The sequence below is a fragment of the Centrocercus urophasianus genome, unplaced genomic scaffold (assembly GCF_019232065.1).
Source record: "Centrocercus urophasianus isolate 14NV4802_14NV808 unplaced genomic scaffold, USGS_Curo_1.0 seq_36, whole genome shotgun sequence".
Lineage (NCBI taxonomy): Eukaryota > Metazoa > Chordata > Aves > Galliformes > Phasianidae > Centrocercus > Centrocercus urophasianus.
Window position 1 is genome coordinate 6571232 of NW_024884933.1, and position 22792 is coordinate 6594023.

The 22792-nt window shown below is 44.1% G+C and overlaps 2 protein-coding genes across 7 annotated transcripts; both read left to right on the forward strand.

The window, feature by feature from the left end:
* Nucleotides 1-1763: 1763 nt before the first annotated feature.
* On the forward strand, nucleotides 1764-5276 carry VAMP3 (vesicle associated membrane protein 3). Its single transcript, XM_042831758.1, has 5 exons — nucleotides 1764-1851; nucleotides 3196-3277; nucleotides 3892-4050; nucleotides 4701-4752; nucleotides 5115-5276. Coding segments are annotated over exons 1-5 (315 nt in total). The 5' UTR covers nucleotides 1764-1849; the 3' UTR covers nucleotides 5135-5276.
* Nucleotides 5277-5775: 499 nt separating this feature from the next.
* Nucleotides 5776-22378, forward strand: PER3 (period circadian regulator 3). Of its 6 annotated transcripts, none has more exons than XM_042831612.1 (21): nucleotides 5776-5876; nucleotides 6578-6729; nucleotides 7281-7396; nucleotides 8252-8453; nucleotides 9544-9592; nucleotides 10986-11128; nucleotides 11501-11579; nucleotides 12301-12407; nucleotides 12613-12769; nucleotides 13683-13788; nucleotides 14198-14323; nucleotides 15097-15223; nucleotides 15482-15626; nucleotides 16097-16221; nucleotides 16680-16883; nucleotides 17409-17660; nucleotides 18212-18948; nucleotides 20000-20180; nucleotides 20782-20962; nucleotides 21490-21640; nucleotides 21968-22378. In XM_042831612.1, the coding sequence occupies exons 1-21, from the start codon at nucleotides 5776-5778 to the stop codon at nucleotides 22067-22069; spliced, it is 3543 nt and encodes a 1180-aa protein (XP_042687546.1). In that variant the 3' UTR covers nucleotides 22070-22378. The 6 variants fall into 6 exon arrangements, 5 of the variants coding, with proteins under 5 accessions (XP_042687546.1, XP_042687548.1, XP_042687550.1 ...); XM_042831614.1 differs by having other exon boundaries at nucleotides 20785-20962; XM_042831616.1 differs by having other exon boundaries at nucleotides 20845-20962.
* Nucleotides 22379-22792: the final 414 nt, after the last annotated feature.

Sequence of the window (22792 nt, forward strand, 5' to 3'; positions counted from 1 at the left end):
TGCCTGCTTGAAGCCAAGTACAGCTTCTAAGTGCTTTGTTGTGTGGGTCATAACCCTTCAGTGCATCGCATGGGAGTTGCAGAGACTCCCACTGAAGTGATTCGCTCACCCTTCTCTCCGTTGTGGAACTCCTGTTTTCACAGAAGATAAACTCAGTGCAGCTTCCCGGGAAAGTTCAGATTCCCAAGTGCCAGGAGCCAAACCTTCTGTCTTCTGATCATGGAATTGCTCCTTTGTGAAACGCATTTGACAGCAGTAATACTGTGTGAAAGAAATACAAAATATAACATGAACCCCCTCTCTGGTTGCACGCTTATGGCAGTTCCACACAATAGCTGGTGCCCAATGGGGGGTCCCCAAGACTTGCATGTAAAACTAGTATAGATGTCTTCTCTTTTGTAAGTTTTATTTTTGTAACCGTGCATGTAAAGCATCACTGAATCAATGGATCTGTTGAAGAACTCAGCTGCTGGAACCATGCAAAATGTTTTGAATTGCCCTTAAAATATGGAAAATGTTTTCTGAATGCTTTATATTCTTTCTGCTGTAAATTAAAAACAAAGAAAATTTCCCCATACAAAGTGTCTGCCTTTTTTTCAACTATCTGTTCTAGTTTAAAAAGGTGACATTTCCCTTTAGTGGCTATATGAAACCACAAAATAATGTGTTCTGCTACAGAAGCTGCTTGTTAACACCACCTAGTCTCTTCCTGCTTCTAACTGGAACGGTCCAAAGTCTGCCTGCCTCTGGGTCTGCGGCCTTTGGGATTCACTGCAGGCAGCAACGCAGCCTCCGGATCTTTGGCCCCTTCTGCTCCTGCATTCTGGTGTGCAGCCTTCAGCCTGGGCACAGAACACACAGCAGGGAGCAGCTCCTCCAGCTCTGCACAGCGCTGTGCTGCAGCAGCCCCATTCAACACCTGCAGCTGAAGAGAAAGCGTGCGATGCCAGCTGCCCTGCTGCCCTGCTGCCCTGCGGCCTCACCGCCAACAGAAGCTTTTGTTGTTGTGTGTTGGCTGCTCTTACATCAAAAAAGAACTGTTTTAGATCTCTGGTGCTGGGTAACAATCCTCTCAAAGCTTCCAGTGCAGGTTTTGCCAAAATGACAACACAGAAGCGTTAAAAACCCAGTAGTCCCCAAAAACACAGGTTCAGCCTAGCTGCAGCTTTGCTCAGTGGAAATTAATTTCCAAGCCAAGGTGACATGCAGTGTTTTTTTTTAAGTTGTAAAATACTCTGAAAGTTCCATCGGTTGATAACACTGCATGTCTGTAAATACCTGACCAGCCCTTGACAGTAGTTCTGCTTAGGTCTTCTGTCACAGCTTAAAGCAGTGCTGCCCAACAGGTGAGCACTGAGCGGGGTGAGGAGCTCTTCTGCGTCGGTTTCGTTCCTACAGAGCAGAACGATGCCCTTTTTGGAACGCAGTGCTGGAGTTGGCACAGCTGGCAGCAGAGCGCCGCCTCCAGCACCGCACAGAGAATGGGGGCAAATCCTGGTGAACCTCGAGGTTTGCTAATGCAGAAAACTAGCAGGATTTAGTATCACAATAATTTTAGTAACTGAGCATTAATGGCTACTTATTGCACTGGGCAGATACGTAAGTTGCACGAACCGATCTTCAGTAATGCAACCGCGGTACGCGACCGCGAAGCTCTCCGAGCGCGTAACGCAGCGATAAACGATCCGCGGCTCCGCGGCAGCGCAGCCAATCCTCCCGCCCCGCCCCGCCCCTGTGGGCGTGGCTCACCCGGCCTCGCCCTCTGACGTCACATCCGGGGCAGCTCGCACTTCCTGTCAGGTCCCTTCCGAACGCTTTGGGTGCGCAGCGGCTCCGTTCCCGCGGCAGGATGTGAGTACGGAGCTGCGCCTCAGGAGCCCCGGCGGGTGGGGAACGGCCCGGAGGGGCGGCGGGGAGACCGGCCGCAGCCGGGCGGGTGAAGCAGGAGCGGCGGGCGGCTCGGCCCGGCTCGAGCTGCTGATGACGGCCGGGCGCCGCCCGTGGGTGGAGGCTCCCCGGGGCGGCTGCGCTCCCAGACGTGAGAGGCCGAGCGCGGCCTTCGCTGGGGCTGCGCGCCTCAAACCGCCGCTACCAGACCCTTTGGCTGCTGCTGGAGGCCGGGGGGCATCCCGGCACGTCCGGCTTCCCGTGACAATGCAGGCGGCCTTGCCAACTTATGGAGCCTTTCCTGAAGGCGCTGCCCATGTAGGCAGAGCAATGAGAGGCGGCTTTTTCTTGTGTTTGTTCCGTTTGAGCCTCAGAAAGCAGCCTCTAAATCTTTATAGCAGTGAAACAGCACGGAAGCGTGACCTGAGCATCAAAACACCGGAGTGGCAACTACGTCAAACGTGGACTGCTCTTGAGCCTCGTCCTGTTATTGTAGGGTACTTGGGCGTGGGTCCTTGTGTGTGTCCGCTTCCTTTAAATGTAGATTTGAATTTAGTGCCCAAAGATGTAAAAATAAACACCACTCAGATTCGACTCTCTGGATATCAGTTTGCACTGAACAATACATGCTTTTGATGCAGAGAAAGAGAAAAACACAGAAAAGCAAATGGACTTTTGGAGCTACACAACAGAAAGTCATTAAAGCTGTGAACAGGGTTTGGGAAATGCATACAGGAACTCCTGCATCCATCACAGTGTTGTACTGGGTAACGAGAATGTGGCTGTGTAGAGGTTAACTGTTCTGTATGCCAAGTGCCTTTTCCTTGTGCTTTCTCTTGCTCAACATCGACTGTTTCAAAAGAATAGACAGACGGCCGCTCTGTGCAAGAACACAGAACAACCATGGAAGTTCCTGTACTTTGGTAATTGGTTTTGAAGCTTATAGTTTGTTACTGAAAAACTGAATGCTGCTGAGCCTGTGCTTGAGAACCCGAGCCCCTTCTGAGCACTACAGGAGTTGCCATATGCTTTAATATAGACTGTTGTGTTAGCTAATCACTACTCTCTTTTAGTACATCAGTCAATCCATTGGCAAAAGATTTAGGATGCACTTTGACTTAGACCTATAGACAGCTGCTAAAACATCACTTTTCCAAAAGGAAATGAAACTTCTCTAAGATTATTTCAGGAATCAAAGTTTCCTGCTTTCAGGAAGGTCAGATCACTTATGCGTTGTAAGCATGTCAACATGAAAGCAAAATCTCTAAGAGAAACTAAGCAGAATATCAATGGCTTTCTTTACTGCAGGTCAGCCAGTGTCCCTGGAAACACAAATGTGCCTGCTGGCAGTAACCGTCGACTTCAGCAAACTCAGCATCAAGTAGATGAGGTAAAAATCTAGCTAGATAAGTGTAATCCTTTTCCTTAATAAAATCTGGTATGTTGAATAGATATACAGGCCAAAGTAGGTATTCTGTGATATGAAGGTGAAACCTTTTATAATTCATCTTTCTTTGTTGTATGTCACCTTAAGTCTTGGAAAGGTTTGGAAAAATAATAATCCATTCCAGCTGCACTAAATGGAGAAAAGCTTCCAGTGCCCAAATGCTAGCTGGGAACACAGCAAGCTTTGATTTACAGATAAAAAGCTTGCTTCTCTTCATTAGCAAAGAAGGTTTACCTCTAAATAGAGCAAGTCCTGATTCCTGGGGAGGCCAAGAGCCAGTCTGGCTGCTAACATTGTTTTGTGACATATGGTTGACTATTGTGCTTGAATGCCTCAAGTCATTCTGGTGCTAGTCAGGATTTACATCCCAGGTTAGAGGGAATATCATCACAACTGGCAATACTGACACTGAGAAGTAGGGATTCCAGCTGCAGGCAAATTTCAGGCTTATGTTTAGATACCCTAAAAGGCGAGTTCCTTTTTTCTTAGATGAGAACATCTGTTCCCTGCAAATGAATTTTATAATGATTAATAAAACTGATAACTTACTGATATAGGTTGTTGACATCATGAGAGTGAATGTGGACAAGGTGCTGGAAAGAGATCAGAAGCTGTCAGAGTTGGATGACCGTGCTGATGCGCTGCAAGCGGGAGCTTCCCAGTTTGAGACCAGTGCAGCCAAGCTGAAAAGAAAGTATTGGTGGAAGAACTGTAAGGTAATCATGGCATGTACACTTACAGTATTCAGTATCACAACTAACAGTATTACAGTCAGCATCTCAAAAGGCACAGGAAAAAGGGACTTCAGGCAGCGTTCGCTTTTATAGCATCTAGTTTTAAAGCACGGCAGTGGTCAGGTGAAGTAACTGAAAGGTGGGATACCGGCCATGCTGCTTGATACAAGGCCTTGTGTGAGTGGGTAATGACCAGAGAAATGCTGCAATAATCTGAGGCTTTGGGATACAGGAGGAAAAGGCCAAAAATGCATACTAATGTGCAAGCAAGCAGAATTAGCTCACTGTCTCCTTATAGTTGTAGCTGTTGGCGGAGGTTGGAATCCTCATTGGTGAGCAAGAGACAACAGAAAATGTGGTGTAGAGTAAGAGGAGGTGTAATCTTTAAGTTCTTTATTCCTGCTGTGTGGTTGCCTGCAAGGAGTCACTGTAGAAAAGAACTTGGTCTACTCTGATTTGCTGTGTTACAAAGCCTACCATCTCTAGGTGCAATAGTGAGACAAGACTGCATACGGAAAAAGTTTTAATTGCCATGGTAGGTCTGCCACACCAAGTGAAAGTGCTTTGCAAGGGCTGCTGTCCTGTACTCCTGTACAGTTTATATCAAGTGACAAGTGGCTTTTTCTTCACAGATGTGGGCAATATTGATAGCTGTTGTTGTCATTATCATCATCATCATTATTGGTAAGTTTCAGCAGGATGGGGATTGCTAAGAGTTAGAGTAGATGTGGTTAATTCACCAGCCGGTGAAGTTCAGAGGCAGCTGGGACACTCTATAGGAGTTACAGACAACACTGCGTTCAGGCAGTAGTGTCTGCTCTCACTGCTGTTGACTGCAGTGAGTGATAAACCCCCGCTGCAAAGCTATTAACTGGGTCTCAATCAGCTGTGAAGCACGCTGGGCTGCAGACTGCGTTTCTCATACAGCTGTGCACTCTGAGAGAGCACAGAGCAACTGCAGCATTCAGAACCCATAAGGTGGGGGGTTGTTAGGGCAGGAGGCTAAAAGGAAAGGACTGAGACTCTTGTTTTTTTTTTTTTTGTAGTCCTGAGTGTGCCCAAATGAGTTACGGGAGGAAACCCTCACACCGAAGGTGCCTTTCCTCAGCCTTCCCGCTCCAAGCCCGCTGTACTCTCAGCCCACCTACTGCTGTTTAAAGCGAAACTCTTCTGATGATTGAAACGTTAACTTTACCTGGTTGCCTTAAGACACTCCTGTCAGTTACTAACAGCCGCCCGTACGGCGCCTCGGTGAGGAGGATCGGATCCTGGGCGCCGCGTTGGTCCTCAGTCCTCCTCACCCGCCCGCCGCGCCGCGGTGCCATCGCGGGGGTCGGCCGCACCCCCGCCCCGTTGAAGTGCCTCAGCCGAGCCGCCCCGGCCCTCGCCGCCCTCAGCGGCCGTTCCCGGCTCCGTTCCCGGCTCTGCCCGTCTCGGGGCGGGCCGCGCGGCGCCGCACGTGGCGCTGTGGTTGGCGCGCGCACGGGGGCCGCGTGCGGCGGCGCGTGAGGGGCGGGGCGCCGCCTCCGCCGCGCGCGCGCTCTCCAATAAAGTGGCTCCGCACCCGTTCCCGCCTCTCGGCTGTGTGTGGGGAGGCGGGGCGGGGGGGGCGGTGCCGCGCGTTGCCGCCGTGTGTGGGAGCGGCGCGGCCGCGTGCAGGGCCGTTACGTAACGGGCGGGGGGCGCCGGCCGCGTCCCCGAGCCGAGATGGACGGCTGCGGCGCGGGGCTGAGCGCGGGAAGCGGCGCCGGCGGGGATCGGCGCGACGGGACGGAGTGCGGCGGCTGCGCGCCGGGCGGAGGCTTCGGGTAACGCGCTGATGCGGAGGGCGCGCGGGGCTCTGGGGGCATCGCCCGAATCGCGGTCGGCGGGGGCGGCCGGGCGGGGCGGCGGTGCGCGGAACGGGGTGAGACGCGGGGACCCGCAGCGGTCGGCCGTTCCGGGCTGAGTTCACGCGGCGCTGCGTTTGCGGTGCGGTGCAAAGCGCAGCTGTGACGCCTCGGGTGAGTCGACGGGGCTGCGGCGTGCCGCGATGAGCAGCGAGCGGGGAAACGAGCGGCGGCTGTGAGCGGCGGCGTCGGTTTCGCTCCGGCTGCGGTGCGGCCCCGTCCCGGGCAGCCGGGGGTGAGGCGCTGAGCGCCGAGCTGTGTTGGGTGTGTCGGGATCCGGGGAGCTGCTGGGCTCTGAGCACGTGGGGGAGCGAGCGTCCATTGCTGGCATCGATGCCGGTGATATTTAGTACATCTGGAGTTTTTCGTTGGTTAGGATCTGCTCTCGGCTGGATTACGGTGCCTCTGCCAGCCAAAACGAGCTGGGTTCAGCACGGAAGGAGGGGACAGAAAGGTTAAAATGCAGAGAAATCAAAAGGTGCGGCATGAAATACAGCAGATGAGCTTTAGGGCTTTTCCTCCTGTCCTGTGGGTCGAGCCGTACGGTGGAAATAGTTTTTTGGGGGTGGAATCTCCTATAGCAGAAGTCGCCATCGGAGTTCAACCTCTGTTTTGATCAGTGATCAGCTGGATTGGCGTCAGTCTCACAAAGATCTGATGGTGATGATCCAAGAAATCAAAAACTGTTTGCCTGAAGAGAAAAGGAGTTCCAGCAAGCCCAGCACTGTCAGTGCTCTCAATTACGCTTTACGGTGTGTACAGCAGGTCCGAGGTAAGCATGGAAAATGCCTGGAAGCACATGAGCTGTGCAGCAGCTTGATTTGAATGGATGCGTCTGACAACAGATAGCATTCAAACAAATGAAAACACTTCAGCTAACCTGTCAACAATTGAGCTGCTCTAGTTTTTTTGGCTTCAAAGTCAGAATGCCCTCTTACTGCTTCGATCCCATACCGCATCCAGGCACAGATAGGTGACTGCTAATAACTTGTCATGCATGTTGAGAAAACAGCATTTCTGTAGCTTGGAAAATGTACTGGATAGTTCTCCTGTGTTCTGCAGCAGAGCTAAGTAGCTCGTCACTCTTTTGCTGTCACTTGCTGTCCTCTCTACTTCCTTGTGCTTCTCTTCTGCAGCATAGGTCACTCCAGTGGTATAATCAGTACTCTTTTTTTTTTCCTTTGTTACTCCATAAACATTCTTCATCTCAACTTGGGCTTCATCAAAACAATGACAGTTAGGAGGGCTGTAAGAAATACTTTTAAAATTGTCTTCTTACTGACTTCCTTCTGTTTGTTTTGCATTTTTTGTTTCTTCAATTAGCAAACAATGAGTTTTTCCAGGCTCTTGGTGATCGAAGAGTGTTCCAGACGGGTGTGATGACATACGGCATAGAAGAGTTGGTGACAGTTGCATCAGAACACACTCCAAAAAACAGTGTAAGGAATTCAGACACGCTGAGAGGAGTTCATCACTTTCTGTTTCAGTCTCTATTTTATCACCTTAATATCTTTTAGGGAAACAGAAGTGTAAAATCAAAGAGCCTTTAAAAGGCAAACAGGTTTTTGCTAGTAGTGGTAGATCAGTGTTACTGCTTATCTGTGCTGAATTGGCAGACCCAACAGCTGTAAGTGAAGAAATACTTCTGTTTCCTGTTTTCGTTTTTTTCCCAGACACAACCATGATCTGTGAGAATTTTTGAATTCACTTGCAGCATAATAATCTCCTCGGATGGCATAGCATAATGTTTTCATACCTGATCAAATCCGTAGTTGTGAAGGTCTCTGGTTTCTGTTTGTGTTCTTGGATTATTTCTCGATTGATTAATCAATTTGCAGTACATGCTGTGGTTTCTGGCTCTATTGCAAAGGGTGCCGAGTTTCAGTACTATCACATACTCTATCAGAAAGTTCTCAGATTTCTGTACATGGAACCATGACCTGTGAAATCTGGGGGGAAATCTGTGGCCAGATAAGCAGTCATTCTGGAAAATGGCAAGCATCTGTGGAATCTGTTTCAGTATTGATATTGCAGTCTCATTAGCATGAGTAAGTAATGAGTAAGCTGTGACGCTATGGCAGGCTGTAGTAGCTCACATGCGATTTTGTTTGGATGCTGGCTTTAGAAGTCTCTTCTGTACCTCTGTCGTTATGGTGTGTGGTTGTTTGTCCTGTAGTTCTTGTGGGAGGAGATTGGGGGAAGTTTGACTTGTTTTTTTTTTTTTTTTTTTCATCCATTCAATATTGCTACCATGTGTTGAGGGAGAACTGCTTTTAATAAGGTTTGTTTTCCAGGACACCTTTGTGGCTGTGTTTTCCCTGCTTTCTGGGCGCATATTGCATATTTCTGAGCAGGCAGCATCCATTCTAAACCATAAGAAGAAAGTCTTGGAATCCTCCCGGTTTGTAGAGCTTCTTGCCCCTCAGGATGCAAGTGTGTTCTATGCACACACTGATCAGTCTCACTTGCCACTTTGGTGCACAGAAAGTCAAACAGGTAGGACATAATAATGATTCTGTCTTCACAGAATGAGGATAGAATGCTTGTTTGCTCTAAATACTTACACTAGCAATATACTCAGGCCACCCTTCTTCCACTTGGAAAAGCTGAGTAGCTTTGCAGCTACTCCTAGCCTACCTGGAGTAAGTAAAATGCAGATGACTTTTACTCATAAGCAGATAAATGGCCTACAAGTAAAAGGCAGCTGCTATTTTACTCTTTCCAAATGCTTTCCAGAAAAGAAACAGAAGGTCTAATTGTCCATTTAGAATGGCTTAATCTACAGCTTAGAATTGATTAGGTGCTCTGTTATTATGGTCCTGTAGCAGAAATGCTAAGTCACAGCCTGAAGCAGTGATGGAGCACCTGGTGGGAAGGCAGGGCCAGCCCAGGGGAGCTCAGGTGCATGCAATGTTCTGAGTGATGGAAGGGCTGGAGCCAGGATCCTCCCCTTCCCAGCCCTCATGTAAGGGTTGGCAGTGGAGGTGAGGGGATCTCTCTGGAGACCTCTGTGTACTCAAGGCTTTTGGAAGGTAAGTAGCTTTTTCCCTTCATTTCTGTATCTATGGCTGTTGCATTTGGGCTTGTCCCCATTTGCTGCAGCCAGAGACTTTGCTACTCTGTAATTATTGCTTTATTTTCCATCATGTTATAGTGTTACAGATTCACTTGCAACCTGCTGTAAGAGTAGCTCATTGAACCCAGGTTTTACTGGGTTTTGTTTGTTTGGTACTAAATGTGACTGAATGATAGTTTTTGAGCCTCACTTTAGCAGTGAATGATTTGAGTAGCCAAGGCTCCGTCTTTTGTCTGCTTAGCTGGTAATCTGTTCTGGCATCGGTTCTTGGAAATCTGAAGTTTTCTCTGAATTTAATTCCAGGTCAGCCATTCCTCAGACTGGGCAGTGGAAGAAATATTTGAGATAGGAGCAAACTGTTGGCCAACTGATTAATAGCTGTTATAAGGAAGGCTGTGGGAGTTTGTTCTTGCTCAGAAAGCCTGGGGAGTAAAGAGTTTGGAAGTTCTGATAGGTGTGACCTGTTTTAGGATATAAACTGATACCTTCGATGTGTGTTCTTCTTATTAGCCTCTCTGTATGACTATGCCCAGGTGAAATCCTTTTTCTGCAGGATCAGGTAAGTATATTATTATAGTTCTGTATTCATGAAGGCTGGGCACAGGGAATGCTATGGGGCACAGGTGGTGGTTTGTTGTCACAATGACCAGTGTGAACTCTGTTAGGGGAATGGCTTACTGTGTTCGATATCAGCATTCAGCAGGATGTTTTGAGTATCTTTTCCATAGTGATCATTAAGCTTGCATGGGGTAGAGGAAGAAACTGCTCGTGCATGTTTCTTCTAGGCCTAACAGCTTCCTTTTCTACTGCTGTGCAGTAGAAGAATGATTTCGTGGGAAAGAGTCCCACTTCTGCAGTTTGAGAGTGGAGGCCGGGATGTTTTGTTTAAGATTGCTTGGGAGTTTGTGACAGAGGTAGTAATGGAAACTCGGTCATCTGAGTTCCAACACGAGATGCAAGTCAGGAGATGCTACTTTCTGTCACTGTGGGGTGGGATCTGTTGCTTTGTGCCAGGCTAATCTTAGTACTGAAGGAACCAAAGTATAATAGAGGCTGGCCTGTAATACCTGATGCAGTTCTTCTCCAAAATGAGGTGTCTCTTGATTTAATTAAGAGCTGTTTGTTTCTGAGCAGATGAAATACTTATTCCATCTGTCAGCAGATCACCAACATAGTCACGCTTTTCAAAAACTTGGGTCTAAAATAAACCTCCAAGTCTCTTCAGTTTAACGCTTGGAATAAGTTTAGCAGGGTGAATTTCAGTTTCAATTTGGGGAATTATGTGAGGTGCATAAATACTGTGAAATGCTTAACTCTTTTTTTCGTGTTTTCATACATCTTTCCGTCCTTCAACACAAACATTCAATTTTGTGAGCTTCATAAGTGAAAGCATCTGTTCACTAGCATGCACAAGGGCTAAATATGAAAATTATTTGTGTTAGTTAAACTCTTTTTGTTATATCCCGATTCTGTTTGCTTTAATCAGAGAGCAACAATTTCTCAGCTGACACTGGAGAAACCCTGCTTAATTAGGTTGATGGAATGAGGTCTGAGACACAGAGGTTTTTGCCTGAAAGTAGTACAGAGTAAAGAACAAATAAAAGAAAAAATACATGTATTTAACTTAGCACAAGAACAAGTTGTTGGTTCTCATGAATACGTTTGGATGAGAATTAGAAGGTGGTTGCTAACTACTAGAGTAAGGGCTTTTGGGAACTGCCTTTCAGTGCATGTGCTAGAGGCCAAGTATGTATGGGTTTTAGGGGAAGCAAGATCAGTATTGCTGAACGTGTTGGCCTGTGATTGCAGGGCGTTGTGCATAGAGCCTCGAGGGATTCGTCCTCACGTGGTTCTGTGTGCTCTGCACGATTTACTTGTGTAAGGCTCTCAGTACTGGTGTGAAGTATTTGGGTCTTGACACCAACACGTTAATTCCTTTTACTTCTCCTCAGAGGTGGTAAAGATCAAGAACAAGAAATGCACTGGTACCCATTCCGAATCACCCCATACTTGGTCCATGTCTGCACCGCTGTCCATGTGGATGCAGAGTCCTGCTGCTTGGCTTTGGCTGAGAAAATTCACTCTGGATATGAAGGCAAGTCAGGATGATCCAGTGAAAAACAAGACAATAGGGAAACAATGTATCAATGTCAGCTTACTTTGATTGGCGTTTGCACTTGGAAACTCTCACAGGTGTAACTCCCAGTGAGTGTGAGTGCACACATGCCTATCCAGAAAGCACGTTTCTTCTTTGCTAGGTCCTGAGACCTTTGACCTCACTACATTTACAGCTGGGAGAGATTTGTATCACCTGTAATTTTGTAATGTGTCTTTGAGTTACTGATCAGAAGTAAGTGAACGGTTAAAAAGTTCAGAAGTCCGTAACACACGAACGTGGGAGAGCTAAGTTAGATTTTCTGTTTCAATGCATGTTTTGTGTTTCAGTAAATACTTCTTTTTCAATTAGCTCCTCGAATTCCTATGGATAAAAGAATCTTCACCACTACTCACACTCCGGGATGTGTTTTTCTTGAGATAGATGACAGGTGAGATTTGGATCTTAAGGATTGTGAGGTGTGTGTGGAGAGGTGGCAAAAAATCCACTGGTAATGCAGCTGTAAACAGTAGTAAACTATTTAACTGTGCAGTTGGCAGTAGTTAATGAAGCAAAATTGTTTTGTGTTAATTTTCAGTAATTATTTGTTAGTCATTGAAGTTCCAGAGGTTTTTCAAGAATGTAATCAGCTTTGACTAAAAAAGTGAAACTAAGCATAACTGCAGTCAGTTGCCCTTGGGGCAGTGGGGACCTTTGGTGATACAGATGTGCAATGTGGTTTTTCAGTGTTTGAGGAATCACAGTGCAGGTTGCAGCTTTAATCAGCTGCCTATTATAAACTTGAGCAGGCTGAAGTTGTCTCCTGCGGAGCCCCAGGGATGTTTTTACAACACACTTCACAGCATCTCTGTCGGATTTCTTACTGACAGTTTTGTCTGGAACCTCTGTGGTTTTTGTTTTCTGTTTTTCTTTCCCCCTTGTCCCCACCATGTGTGGAAGCACAACAGAACTTCCAGTTTACCTCTCTGGGAACAGAAATATTTGCATATTTATGTCATATTTGGGGATTAATAACTGGGTTGGAGAATGTTCTGTGGCTGTACTTCAGGTCATTGTAGATCATCTGTGGGGACTTTGCTGGCCAGCGAAGGTTAAAGAATGTAAATACTCAAGACTGAATTACATGCAGTGATAGTGTGTTTGTGTTTCAGAGCAGTGCCTTTGTTGGGTTACTTACCTCAGGATTTGATTGGAACATCCATACTGATGTATTTGCATCCAGAAGATCGTCCTTTAATGATCACTATTCACCGTAAAAGTGAGTACGATGGTCATAAAAAGAATTTAAACTCCTCCTAACATTGTTCATTACTCTCTTGCTTGCTATGTGACTATTTTCCAGTCTGGACACAAATACACTGAGCAGTTAGATGTCAAGACCGTACCCCAGTCACCTGTGTTTGTGCTATTGCTGCTGTGCCAAAATGTAAACTAACCCTTGTTTCTTGGTTGTTTTTGTTCAGTCCTGAAATTTGCTGGGCAGCCTCCTTTTGAATACCTACCCATTAGGTTTTGCACTCAAAATGGGGATTATGTCATCCTGGATACCAGCTGGTCCAGTTTTGTGAATCCATGGAGCAGGAAAGTAGCATTCATCATTGGCCGACACAAAGTCCGAACGTAAGTCAGTTGTAGAAGTGAATTGTTGAAGCTAGGTTTTCTTAATTCTTTTTGTTCTCAATACTTTGAAATATAAGGAAAAACCTACTTTTCTAAGCCGTGTGTGTATGTACTGGATGTCCAAACACTGTGACAATGAGAATGCCTTAATCAGAACACCAATTTGAAGTTCCTTTTTAGCTTTTACTTTTATCTAAAAGGTAGACCACTTTAGCAAGGAATTGATGTTTGGTTTTGATTTGCTTAACAGAGAAAGAAATCAGTAATTAAATGGGGGTTGGACTCGATGATCTCTGGAGGTTCCTTCCAACCCCTACAATTCTGTGATTCCTACAATTCTGTAATTGATAGATGTATGACCAAAATCTGGCTTGTTTTTCTTAGGAATTGTTTGCTTGGTAAATCTTTAGATTCTGCACCTGATTGATTTCATGTAAGAATTGAATTAGCACTGAATGTTTGAGTTAATGTTTTTCAGATGCCTCCCCCTGATTTCTGAGGTATTTGGAGATATGACTGTCTGATGCTTCCTCTTACCTGGTTCCTTTCATAGGAAATGGCTTTTCTGGCAGTGACCTGAGTTCTCAAATTTAGCTGCTTTTTTTTTTTTTTTTTTTAAGACTTTTTGGAGTGTGAAGGAGGCAAAAGGGTGGGTGCTCATCAGCCTTTGCTCGTGTCATTGTGCCTGATGGCTTTCTGAAATCCTGAAGCCTTGCATTAAGCACTGCTTTCTTATCACAGCCTCACTACTCTAGCTTTAGCTGATGGTGGAACAGATGATATCCCTTTCTGTTGATTCAGGGAAAGTCAACATAAAATACAGGTTAATAATAGTTAACTCTCCTAACTCTGCTTAGAGTTATATTTTCTTTGTCAGTTTAGAATTAATTATGGAATTCTGTTGACTCTCTAGAAGCCCTCTGAATGAAGATGTTTTTGCTACAAGAAGTCAAGAAACTAGCAGTGTTGAGAAAGAGATAAAAGAATTGCAAGGCCAAATCTACAAGTTGCTTTTGCAGGTAAAGAAGATTAAAATCTCAAAACACCGTTTTGCCTTTTGAATGAGAGACTGAAGGAACTGGGGTCTGTTTAGCAAACTTCTTTGCCTGCCCTCCTTTGGAAGAACATTTTAATTCGAGACAGGCTTGTGTGCCAGTTTTAAAACTAAGGCTCTATGTAGCCCATCTGATTAGAAAGCTGTTTGGACATGTTCTGCAGATATTTGTGTTGAAAGGTAAATCTTCATCCTGGGACGGCTGTGAGGATGGTAGAACTTTTGAGTTCTACCATTTTCTTGTAGAAAAAAAACAGTCCCGACTCTTCATTTAATTTTTTCGTTGTTGTTGCTCACTAGGAGTTCTGTGTTGCAAACTGTTTTTCCTTTCTCTTTGCTTATTTTTTTTCCTTCCACCTCTTTCCCCAATACAGCCAGTTCACAGCAACGTTTCTAGTGGTTACGGTAGCCTTGGTAGCAGTGGTTCTTATGAACACTACATCAGTGTAGCATCTTCAAGCGACTCCAATGGAAATTGTGCAGAGGAAACACCAGAACCAGTGAGTTTTTAGATATATCAATGCCTGTGCAGTAATAAAATCACATTTTAAGAAATGAAGAGTTATGATGTGTATGTACATAAGAATTTTACTTCAGTGTGAAGGCATGTGGTTGTGTTCAAGCTAAGCGTCCTTAAGCGGGTCAATTATAGAATGCTGGTTTTGGGGTTAGATCTTAATTTTGCTCAGAAAAGAGCAGGTAGCTGCAGTACACTGAAGTTGTAGAGACTGAAGACTTGCTTGAAGACTGAAATTGAAGACTTGCTTAAAGTTTGGCCTTCTAAAGAACTGGGGGACTCGAGGGGAAGAAGAAGCGAGAAAGCCGCACAACTAGGAAGAGTGTTGGCGCGCAAGATAAGTGGGGGGGCTCTATTAGGTTTCGATTTTCCCATATTTTTTTTTTTCCTCAAGAGAACATTAGAGTGGTGTTATTAACTTCTGTAGGAGTGGAGACGATCCTGTCCTAAAAGAGAAGCATTGTTACTTAATTTTTGAGACTGCTTTGAAACTTTAATTTTTGAGACTGCTGGGTAAATAACCAGCAAATGCTCTGAATTTGCATCAGTATAAAAATGATGGAACTTAAATGATGAAGCTGTTTGGGCTTTATCACAGTTAAATTCGCCATGATAAGTATGTTTACAAATGCCAGTAGATACTAGACTTAGGCTGACAGTCTTTCAGTTAGGAGTATACAAGAACCCAACCCCGTCTCAATACTGTGTCCACTTCTATTCCTTTCAATCTGACCTCACGTTTTCATGTATCTCAAGGTGACTTTGCAGCAGGTGTGTGCAGATGTCAACCGGATAAAGAATCTGGGACAGCAGCTGTATATTGCATCAAGGAGCAAGCCACAGGATGGAAACGAACAGCCTATGGGTTCAGAAATGCTAGAAGGTAATGTAGTGTAATTGTGATTCTTAAGTTGATGGAGACTCTTGTAGGTCTGGAGCTGTGAACTTGGCTGACTGCTCAAGTAGTGAAGTTGGCATGTTAACTTGGCTTGAATGTGGGAAGTATTTTGGTGGGGCTTTTTTGAGATGAAAATGCAGAATAACTTGGTAACGAGAGCTGTGCTGTGACAGGCCGTATGTTCCTCTGAAGGTATCTCAGTGGGGGTTGCTTCCATGTCTTTCAGAATTTCTCCTTTTCTAGGGAAGAGGCACAGCGCTTCCTGTTTTCTCCCGACCTTGAGAAGTGATAGCACAGAAGAACTGGGCAATGCACTTTATGATGATTCAAAGAAGACTCCGCATGTTCCTTCCTATCAGCAGATTAATTGTGTTGATAGTATCATCAGGTAGGAAACAACAAAGCAGTTACAGTGAATAATACTGAAGATCCAGTTAGCGTAAGGTAATTATGTATGCAATTTGCATTGACTGGATTTTGGGTTGGGATAAAATTCTGATTTGGAATATCTGCATAAAATATGTGACTCATATCTTTATCACATTTCTCGAGAAAGCCAGAACATGAAAAACTATTGTGGTAATTAGAAATTCTTTCCTTATTCAGCTCCTATATATACTTATACACAAACCGTGTTGCCAACCAATATACCAATATAGCAACAATTAGAACATTTGTATGATATCTCAGTTTTGTGCTTTCCTTTTGTAGGAAGGCACTACAGCAAAGCTATAATTTGCTCTAGAGTATTGTATCAATGGCTGTAATACCTTGAAAAGCTTCTACTTTAGTGGATAAGGTCTCTTTTTTTTTTTTTTTTAAATGGGAAGAGCTTCCTGTGATATGCTTATGTTTCAGATATCTAGAGAGCTGCAGTGTTCCAGTATTGAAAAGGAAATCTAAATCTTCTACAAATACATCATCATCTTCAGATGGTGACAAGAAAAACCAGCCAAGACTGCAGGAGGTCAGGGCATTGGGAGGTAATGTAAAGGATGCTTACTATTGTAATGGAAACACTGATGTATTTTTTTCTGATATGCTACTGTTGTATGTTTCAAGGTTTCTTTTCATTTTTTAAATCACTACCACACAAACAGTGCAGATGTTTTGGTTACAGACAGTAAATATCTTCTTCCCTTGCCCAGATCATGCGGTTAAGCAGAAGTTACAGTAGTAAGTCTTCAAATTTAGAATCCATCAGCAAGTACTTGCTGTTGCTAAATAAGCCTTCTGTAGCTCACTGGTTTTATGCCACATTTAGTGTACTTCGACATTGTAGTGGTATATGAATGTTACATTTATTTGTGTGTATATCTATTTTATTTAACAGTTTGCATGGTTGAGTGGTTGCTTCTGAACCAATCAGATTTGATGGTTTAGGAGCAGTTGAAGTGCTTGGAAAGAAATTCAAAGTAAAAATCTTTTAATTTACCAATAGATACTGCTGTTCTTTCATCAGTTAATTCCCAAACTCCAGTATTTGCTGATCAGGAAGAAATGGTGAAGAAGCAGACCAATGAAGGCATTGTGGGAGCTCCTCTGCCAGGCCTGAGCCTGTCCAACAAGTCTCTGAGTGTGGTATCTGCCACCAGCCAGTGCAGTTACAGCAGCACTATTGTGCATGTCCCACACCCTGAATCAGGTACTATTCATTCTTGGAAAATATTGACTAGACTCACTGATGTTTAGATTGAACAATATTTTCTGACTGAAATATGCAGTAGGAAACTTGTATTTCAGAGCTCATATTCATCAGAACGTATCTCAATTGAACACAATTGAGGCACTTCTGCAGACGCTGTGAAGAAAACTTGAGCCTGAAAATGTTTACAGTGTTTTTATGAAGCTTCGAGTGCCTGTTTTCCTTTGTGCTGTCACTTTGTTACATACTTCTCAAATGCAACAGTGAGCTGTTGAAAATAAACATGATTAGTGGGCTGATACTACTTAATGCAGAAACACAAAAATGAGTATTTTGCTGCAATTGTAAGAGGTATGAGGAAAGAACTAATTTGCTGAATTTGTGTTAATGTAATTGAGTGTAAGTGGTACCCTGCAGTGTCTGTCTGCTCAGTAGCTCAGGTGTTTATTTTGTCTAGCCCTCTGCATACTGTGGGTGTTGACACCAGAAGGCCAGATCAAAGTCTGATTTATTTTCTTTCCAAAGAAGTGACTACAATGGAGAATACTCATGTTGGAAATGAACACATCGAGCTGCCTCCTCTGAATGCTCAGAATCCTGTTACAGTGGCTGAGGAGTTAAAGCCAGTTGGGTTAACAAAAGAGGCTTTGTCAGTCCACACGCAAAAGGAAGAGCAAAACTACGTGGACAGGTTCCGCAGGAGGATCTTGCTCTCTCCGTTTAGGACTTGCCTTCAGTGGGATAGCAGAAGTAACAATGGGCATTCCTATGACCAAGGTAGGCAGTGCTTTTGAGAAATACAGATTTACTGGGCTTATTTTAAAAGCTTAGCAATGAAAACTTGTTCTTCGTGTGATTTGTTGAAAAATCTTACTGTGGCTGAGAACAGAGTAGTTCTGAATTGTCAAGACCTGACAATGTCATTGCCCGTGCTGAAGATCTGCTGCATTTTGGTTGTTGCTGTTTCAGACTTTTTGTAAAGCTCCCAAATACTGCAGCAAACCTGATCTGTCTGAAATAGCTTATTGCCTCCTTTTGAAAGAATATGAAAGATCTGATTGGGATAATCAAAAAAAAAAAAATTGATGGTAGGAAGGGAAAACATTGTGGGTATGTCTGCAACTCTATCACTGTAGTGTGTGGAAGAATTATGCAGAACTATCCAGAACAAAGACAGCTCTGTGAATGAGCTACACTCAATGATCTGGATGTTTCTTTATATTTTTTATTTTTTTCTTGTTTATCTCCTGGTTTTTTTTGTTTATTTTATATTTTTTTCTGTCTGTCATTTCAATGAACATCTCTTTTTTTTTTTTTTTTTTCCTCAGGAAATTCTCCTTCTAAGGAGATGACTCCAACTAGCTGTAAAAATGGCAAAAAAGGAAAATTCAGACCACGGAAGCCTCAGAGACAGTCCTCAGATAGACGATCTTGTAGTAAAAACAGAAACGGTCTTCAATGTGAGAAGAGAAGAATTCGGAAGCAGTCACTTTCTCCCTCAGAAATGTCCTGTTTAAGGTCCTCCAGTACGAATTGCTTTCCTCCTGTGGGATTTCCCCTCTATTCAGATGCACTGTCTAGTTTTCCGGCCTCTCCTATAGGAGAGGAACTTGCTATTTACTCAACAAAACCTGAGCCCACGTCATTGTCACAGCTGTGCTGTGGAGCACCATCATTTCCAGCACTTTCTCCCCCAAACATAGGGATGTTTATGGCTGTGTTTTTTCACAATTTCCCTGTATATACCCAGATGCCTCAACATGCCTTTCTTCCTAGCCCTCAGAACGTTTATCTCCCTTCTTCATATCCGTGCTCTACTCTACCTCCTGCCCCCCCTCCTTCAGTTCCATCACCAATAGCCCCAATCTCTGCGGATCAGTCCTGTCCGGCCTCTTCTGCCACATCCACTGAGGAGCAGCTGGAGGGACAACATGGCTGGGCCTTACAGCTGAGTAGCTCACGGAGCAGCTCCCCGCTTCAGCTGAATTTACTTCAAGAAGAGCTGCCAGAATCTGTGGAGCCTTCAGTTAACACTGATTTTAAAGCAAGTACAGAAGCTAAATGTGTAAGTAACAAAGATCTTTAGTGTCAAAGAGAAACTGACTTCCACTATGTTCAGTTACCAGATTCTGTTAGCTTCTCTTACCGATATCTATGCTCTGTAGACTGCAGGGCACAAATAGCAAAGGAGGCAGAGAAACTACGCTTGAGCCCATGGGAACTTGTAGCAGTGCGGAGTTGGTGCTCAGTAAAAGCCACAGATGTGAGATCTGGTCTAGGCTGCTGCAAGCTGTTCTTGCTCAGTGCTTTGGCAACACTTTATTTTTTTCCCATTAAATTGTCAGCAGTTTTGGGTGGGCTTTTATGCATGTGGAACTTGGTTAGGACTACATGGCTCTCGTCTTTTTCACTGAGTCCCACAGTCTCTGTGGAGAGTTAAAACAAAGGGAAGATACTTTTCTAATTACTCCCTCTGTCTCCCAGGGATGCAGCTAATGACCGAAGAACAGGGATCCGTGTGGGTCGGTTTCCATACATGGGCATAGAAAAGGCCTCTCCAGCTTCCGCGGTAAACTCAGAGGCAGGAATCTGAGCTCTGCAGGCAAGGAAAAAAAAGTCTCGGGAATCCAGTTTGTGCTGAAAAGGCTGGATCAGCTGAAACTGCAGGGTAGGGTCCTGAGGGGAAGTTGATGTATCTGTAGTTGCTGAAGCTATGAGCTTAATGCAGCGATTCAGGGGAATGCTTTCATTTTCCCTGTAGGGCAGCATCGCTTAATATATGTGGCTGCTCTGCGCCACCTAACAGAGCATGGAAAAAACTGACTCTCTTGTCAGCAAAAAACTCGACTTAATGTAAAAGTACAATATCTTGAAGGAAACCCTGTGGGGAAAGATCTGCAGCATGAATCAGAAAGTCTGGACGCTTGTTGGTTTCACGTGTGAAGAGTTTTATCATGAGTTCTAGCTAGCCATTCATTTTCAGAGCTAGAAATTCCAAAGCTATTGAACTGATGCAAGAATTTGTCAACATGTCACAAATTCAGTAAATGCATGAACTTCCTTTTTCAAGCTCGAGGGTGACTTCCATGGATGTTTGTTTTGATTTTTGTTTCCAGGACGATAGTCGGGAAGATAGTGGTAGCAGTGCTAGTAGCCATTGTGCTTCATGTGAATTTACTGACCGCTTGCTGCGTGAGGACGCCCAGTCAGGCGCGGGTTCAGCAGCATCAGGCAGTGGATTGGCTTTATCTAGTTCTTTAGGCTCTCGCTCCTGTGAAACTTCTGGTGGTGGCACAGGTAAGGAAGTTAAGATCTGGACATTTGCTACTCCAGTGTTAGGTGGGTTGCTAACGTGCTGGTAAGTCATTAAAAAAAAAAAAAAAAAAAAAAAAAAAAAGATATTACTGTGATGGAAGTGGGAAGTCCCAATAAGAGGCTGTGTTGTCATTATTTTTCACCAGCTTTCAGTGTTTGAGGCCAAATTTTGTTCAGTCACAACAGTCAGAAATGAGAGTCCAGAAGTTGTTCCTTAAAACTGTAAGTTAGGCTTCTAACTTATGCTCAGTAAGTTTTTTCTTTGTATTGGAGGGTGGTTTGCATCTTACTTGAGTAAGGGTAAGTCTGCATAGAACAGGGCTTCTTGGAACAAAAGCAGGGAAGTTGAGACAAATCTTGAGAAGAGTAAGTAAAACTTTAGAGGTCTCAAGCAGTTTAATGGAATGGATTTTATCTTTGAATTTTCAGTAAGTGGTAATCTCTTACCAGAGGAGTCATCTGAGAGGGCCTGTGTTCACCCTATTAGAAATAGCTTGCATAAATGCTCTGGTGAATTTTCTATTTGTGCTGGATCATGAAGGCCTTGTCAGAGTTGATTTTTTTTTTTCATGGTGATTCTCAGCAGGCAGTAGGAAAAGCAGCAAGTATTTTGCCAGTAATGATTCTTCTGAAACTTCCAAAACAGAGACTAATCAAGAAGCAAAAGAAAAACAGACATCTCATAAATCTAAACATGAGTCAGCCTGGGTGACGATGGATCGCACACCTGAGCAAGTTCTAATGACGTACCAAATGCCTCACAGGTTAGAAAACATCAACATTTTCTGACATATAGTTTGGAATTGTGCAAGGGAGAAATGTAGAGTTAAAAAACAAGACCCTGGAAATAGTGTATGGACCAATAAAACTCAGGAGTTGTGTTCATTTACTGTTGTAGGCTCTGGGCATTTCTTTTAATCTACTTTTTGCCTGTATTTCTTAAACACTTAAGATATGATAACATGAAACCTCTTTGTTGAAGTGCTAAGCAGATTGGGTTTTGCCCTGCACTTTGCATTGAAGGGTAAGAATATTTGTGGTGTTTGCAATGCTTCTATGTAATTTGTGGTGACATTCCTCATTTTAAAAAACTAAATAAGCCAACCTGAAAGTTAGACTGGTGTTGAAAAAGCTTCCCAACTAAAAGAAGGTATAACAAAACAGTTACTTTTCATTGGCTGACTTCAGCCTTACACACAGCTGTATCCCACGGTCAATATCAGCAATGCTTGCCTCGTTGTATTCAGTGCAGCTGCGTTAACAGGTGTCTGTGGTTCGTTTTGTTTTACAGAATTAAAGAGGAAGTTTTAAAAGAGGATATGGAGAAGCTGGTAGTCATGCGACAGCAACAGCCTTGGTTTTCAGATAGGCAAAAGAGGGAGCTTGCAGAAGTGCACACGTGGCTCCGGACACAGACTGTCCCACTACAAATCAACACTCAAGTAAGGATTGTGGAAGGAATCAGCTGCTTATTCACGTCTTGGCTAGCTAGAGGTAGTGCTGCTTCCAGCTAATGTGATTTTTACAGCATGAGGGTCACTGATAGCTGTTACTTGTGAATGCTGGAAGGCTTGAGAATACTAGCTAAGTGTTGGAAGTGCAAGTACATGCCTCTGAAAATTAAAGTCTCTGTATGGTCTCTGCTTTTTTAAAGAGATTTCATTCAATTCTCGAGAAATTTCAAGAGATTGCAGCATATCGTGCTACCAGGATGGATTCTTTGCAATATCCAGGGAATTTAAATGATATGTCCTTGTTCCTTTCTAAAGGGATGTGTAACGTGTGACATCAGGGAAGCAACTTGTGAGGCTGCAATGGCTGATGACAATATGGAAAACAAGGGAAAATCGCTTCCAGTCTTGGAACACTGAAGACATCCCTGCCTGTGACAGTAAAACTGGTTGGAATAATTCCCATTCCCTTTTCCTTTGGCTTTGCAAGATGCTAGCAGCAAATCTCTCCAGCTGTCTTCTCCCACCATGAGCAATCATACACGAAACTAAACCTTTCTCCATTACTCCCTTTTGCTCCTGGCAGGATTTTGAAGGCAATCTTTCACTAGGAGGTTGTTTGTGATGTCAGGAAGGACAACTTGACAAGAACGAGTGATCGTGGATGGATTGTTTCTAACTTCTGATTGCTCAGTGCTGAGCAAAATATAAAGATTTTTTTGTGTTGTGGTGGTGCTGTACTGTTTTTTGGGTTTTTTTTTTAACTGAACAGGTAAGGGCTTGAAAAGATGCAGTGGTTATGAGCTTACATTGGCACAGCCCTGTTTGTTGTCCATCGAGGTAGATGTATTTGTACCAGTGAATCTGAGCTACATCAGAACATCCTTCAATTTTGTTTATTCAGTCTGCAAAGATGTAAACTAGGGGTTCAGAAGATGCTTTGAGGCTTTAAGTTCTGCAGAATACCGTAGCCTTTTAATGAGTGACTGAAAACTGGGTAAGTTACTGGGCATCAAAATACCTTTCTTCAGCTTGTGACCATCAAAGAAGTCCAATAAACTAAAGTGAAAAAGAGCAAAGCTATTCCTTATGCTTCTCACAAGTATTTTTTGAATCTTGTTTTTCAGCTTTTTGTGTGATGTA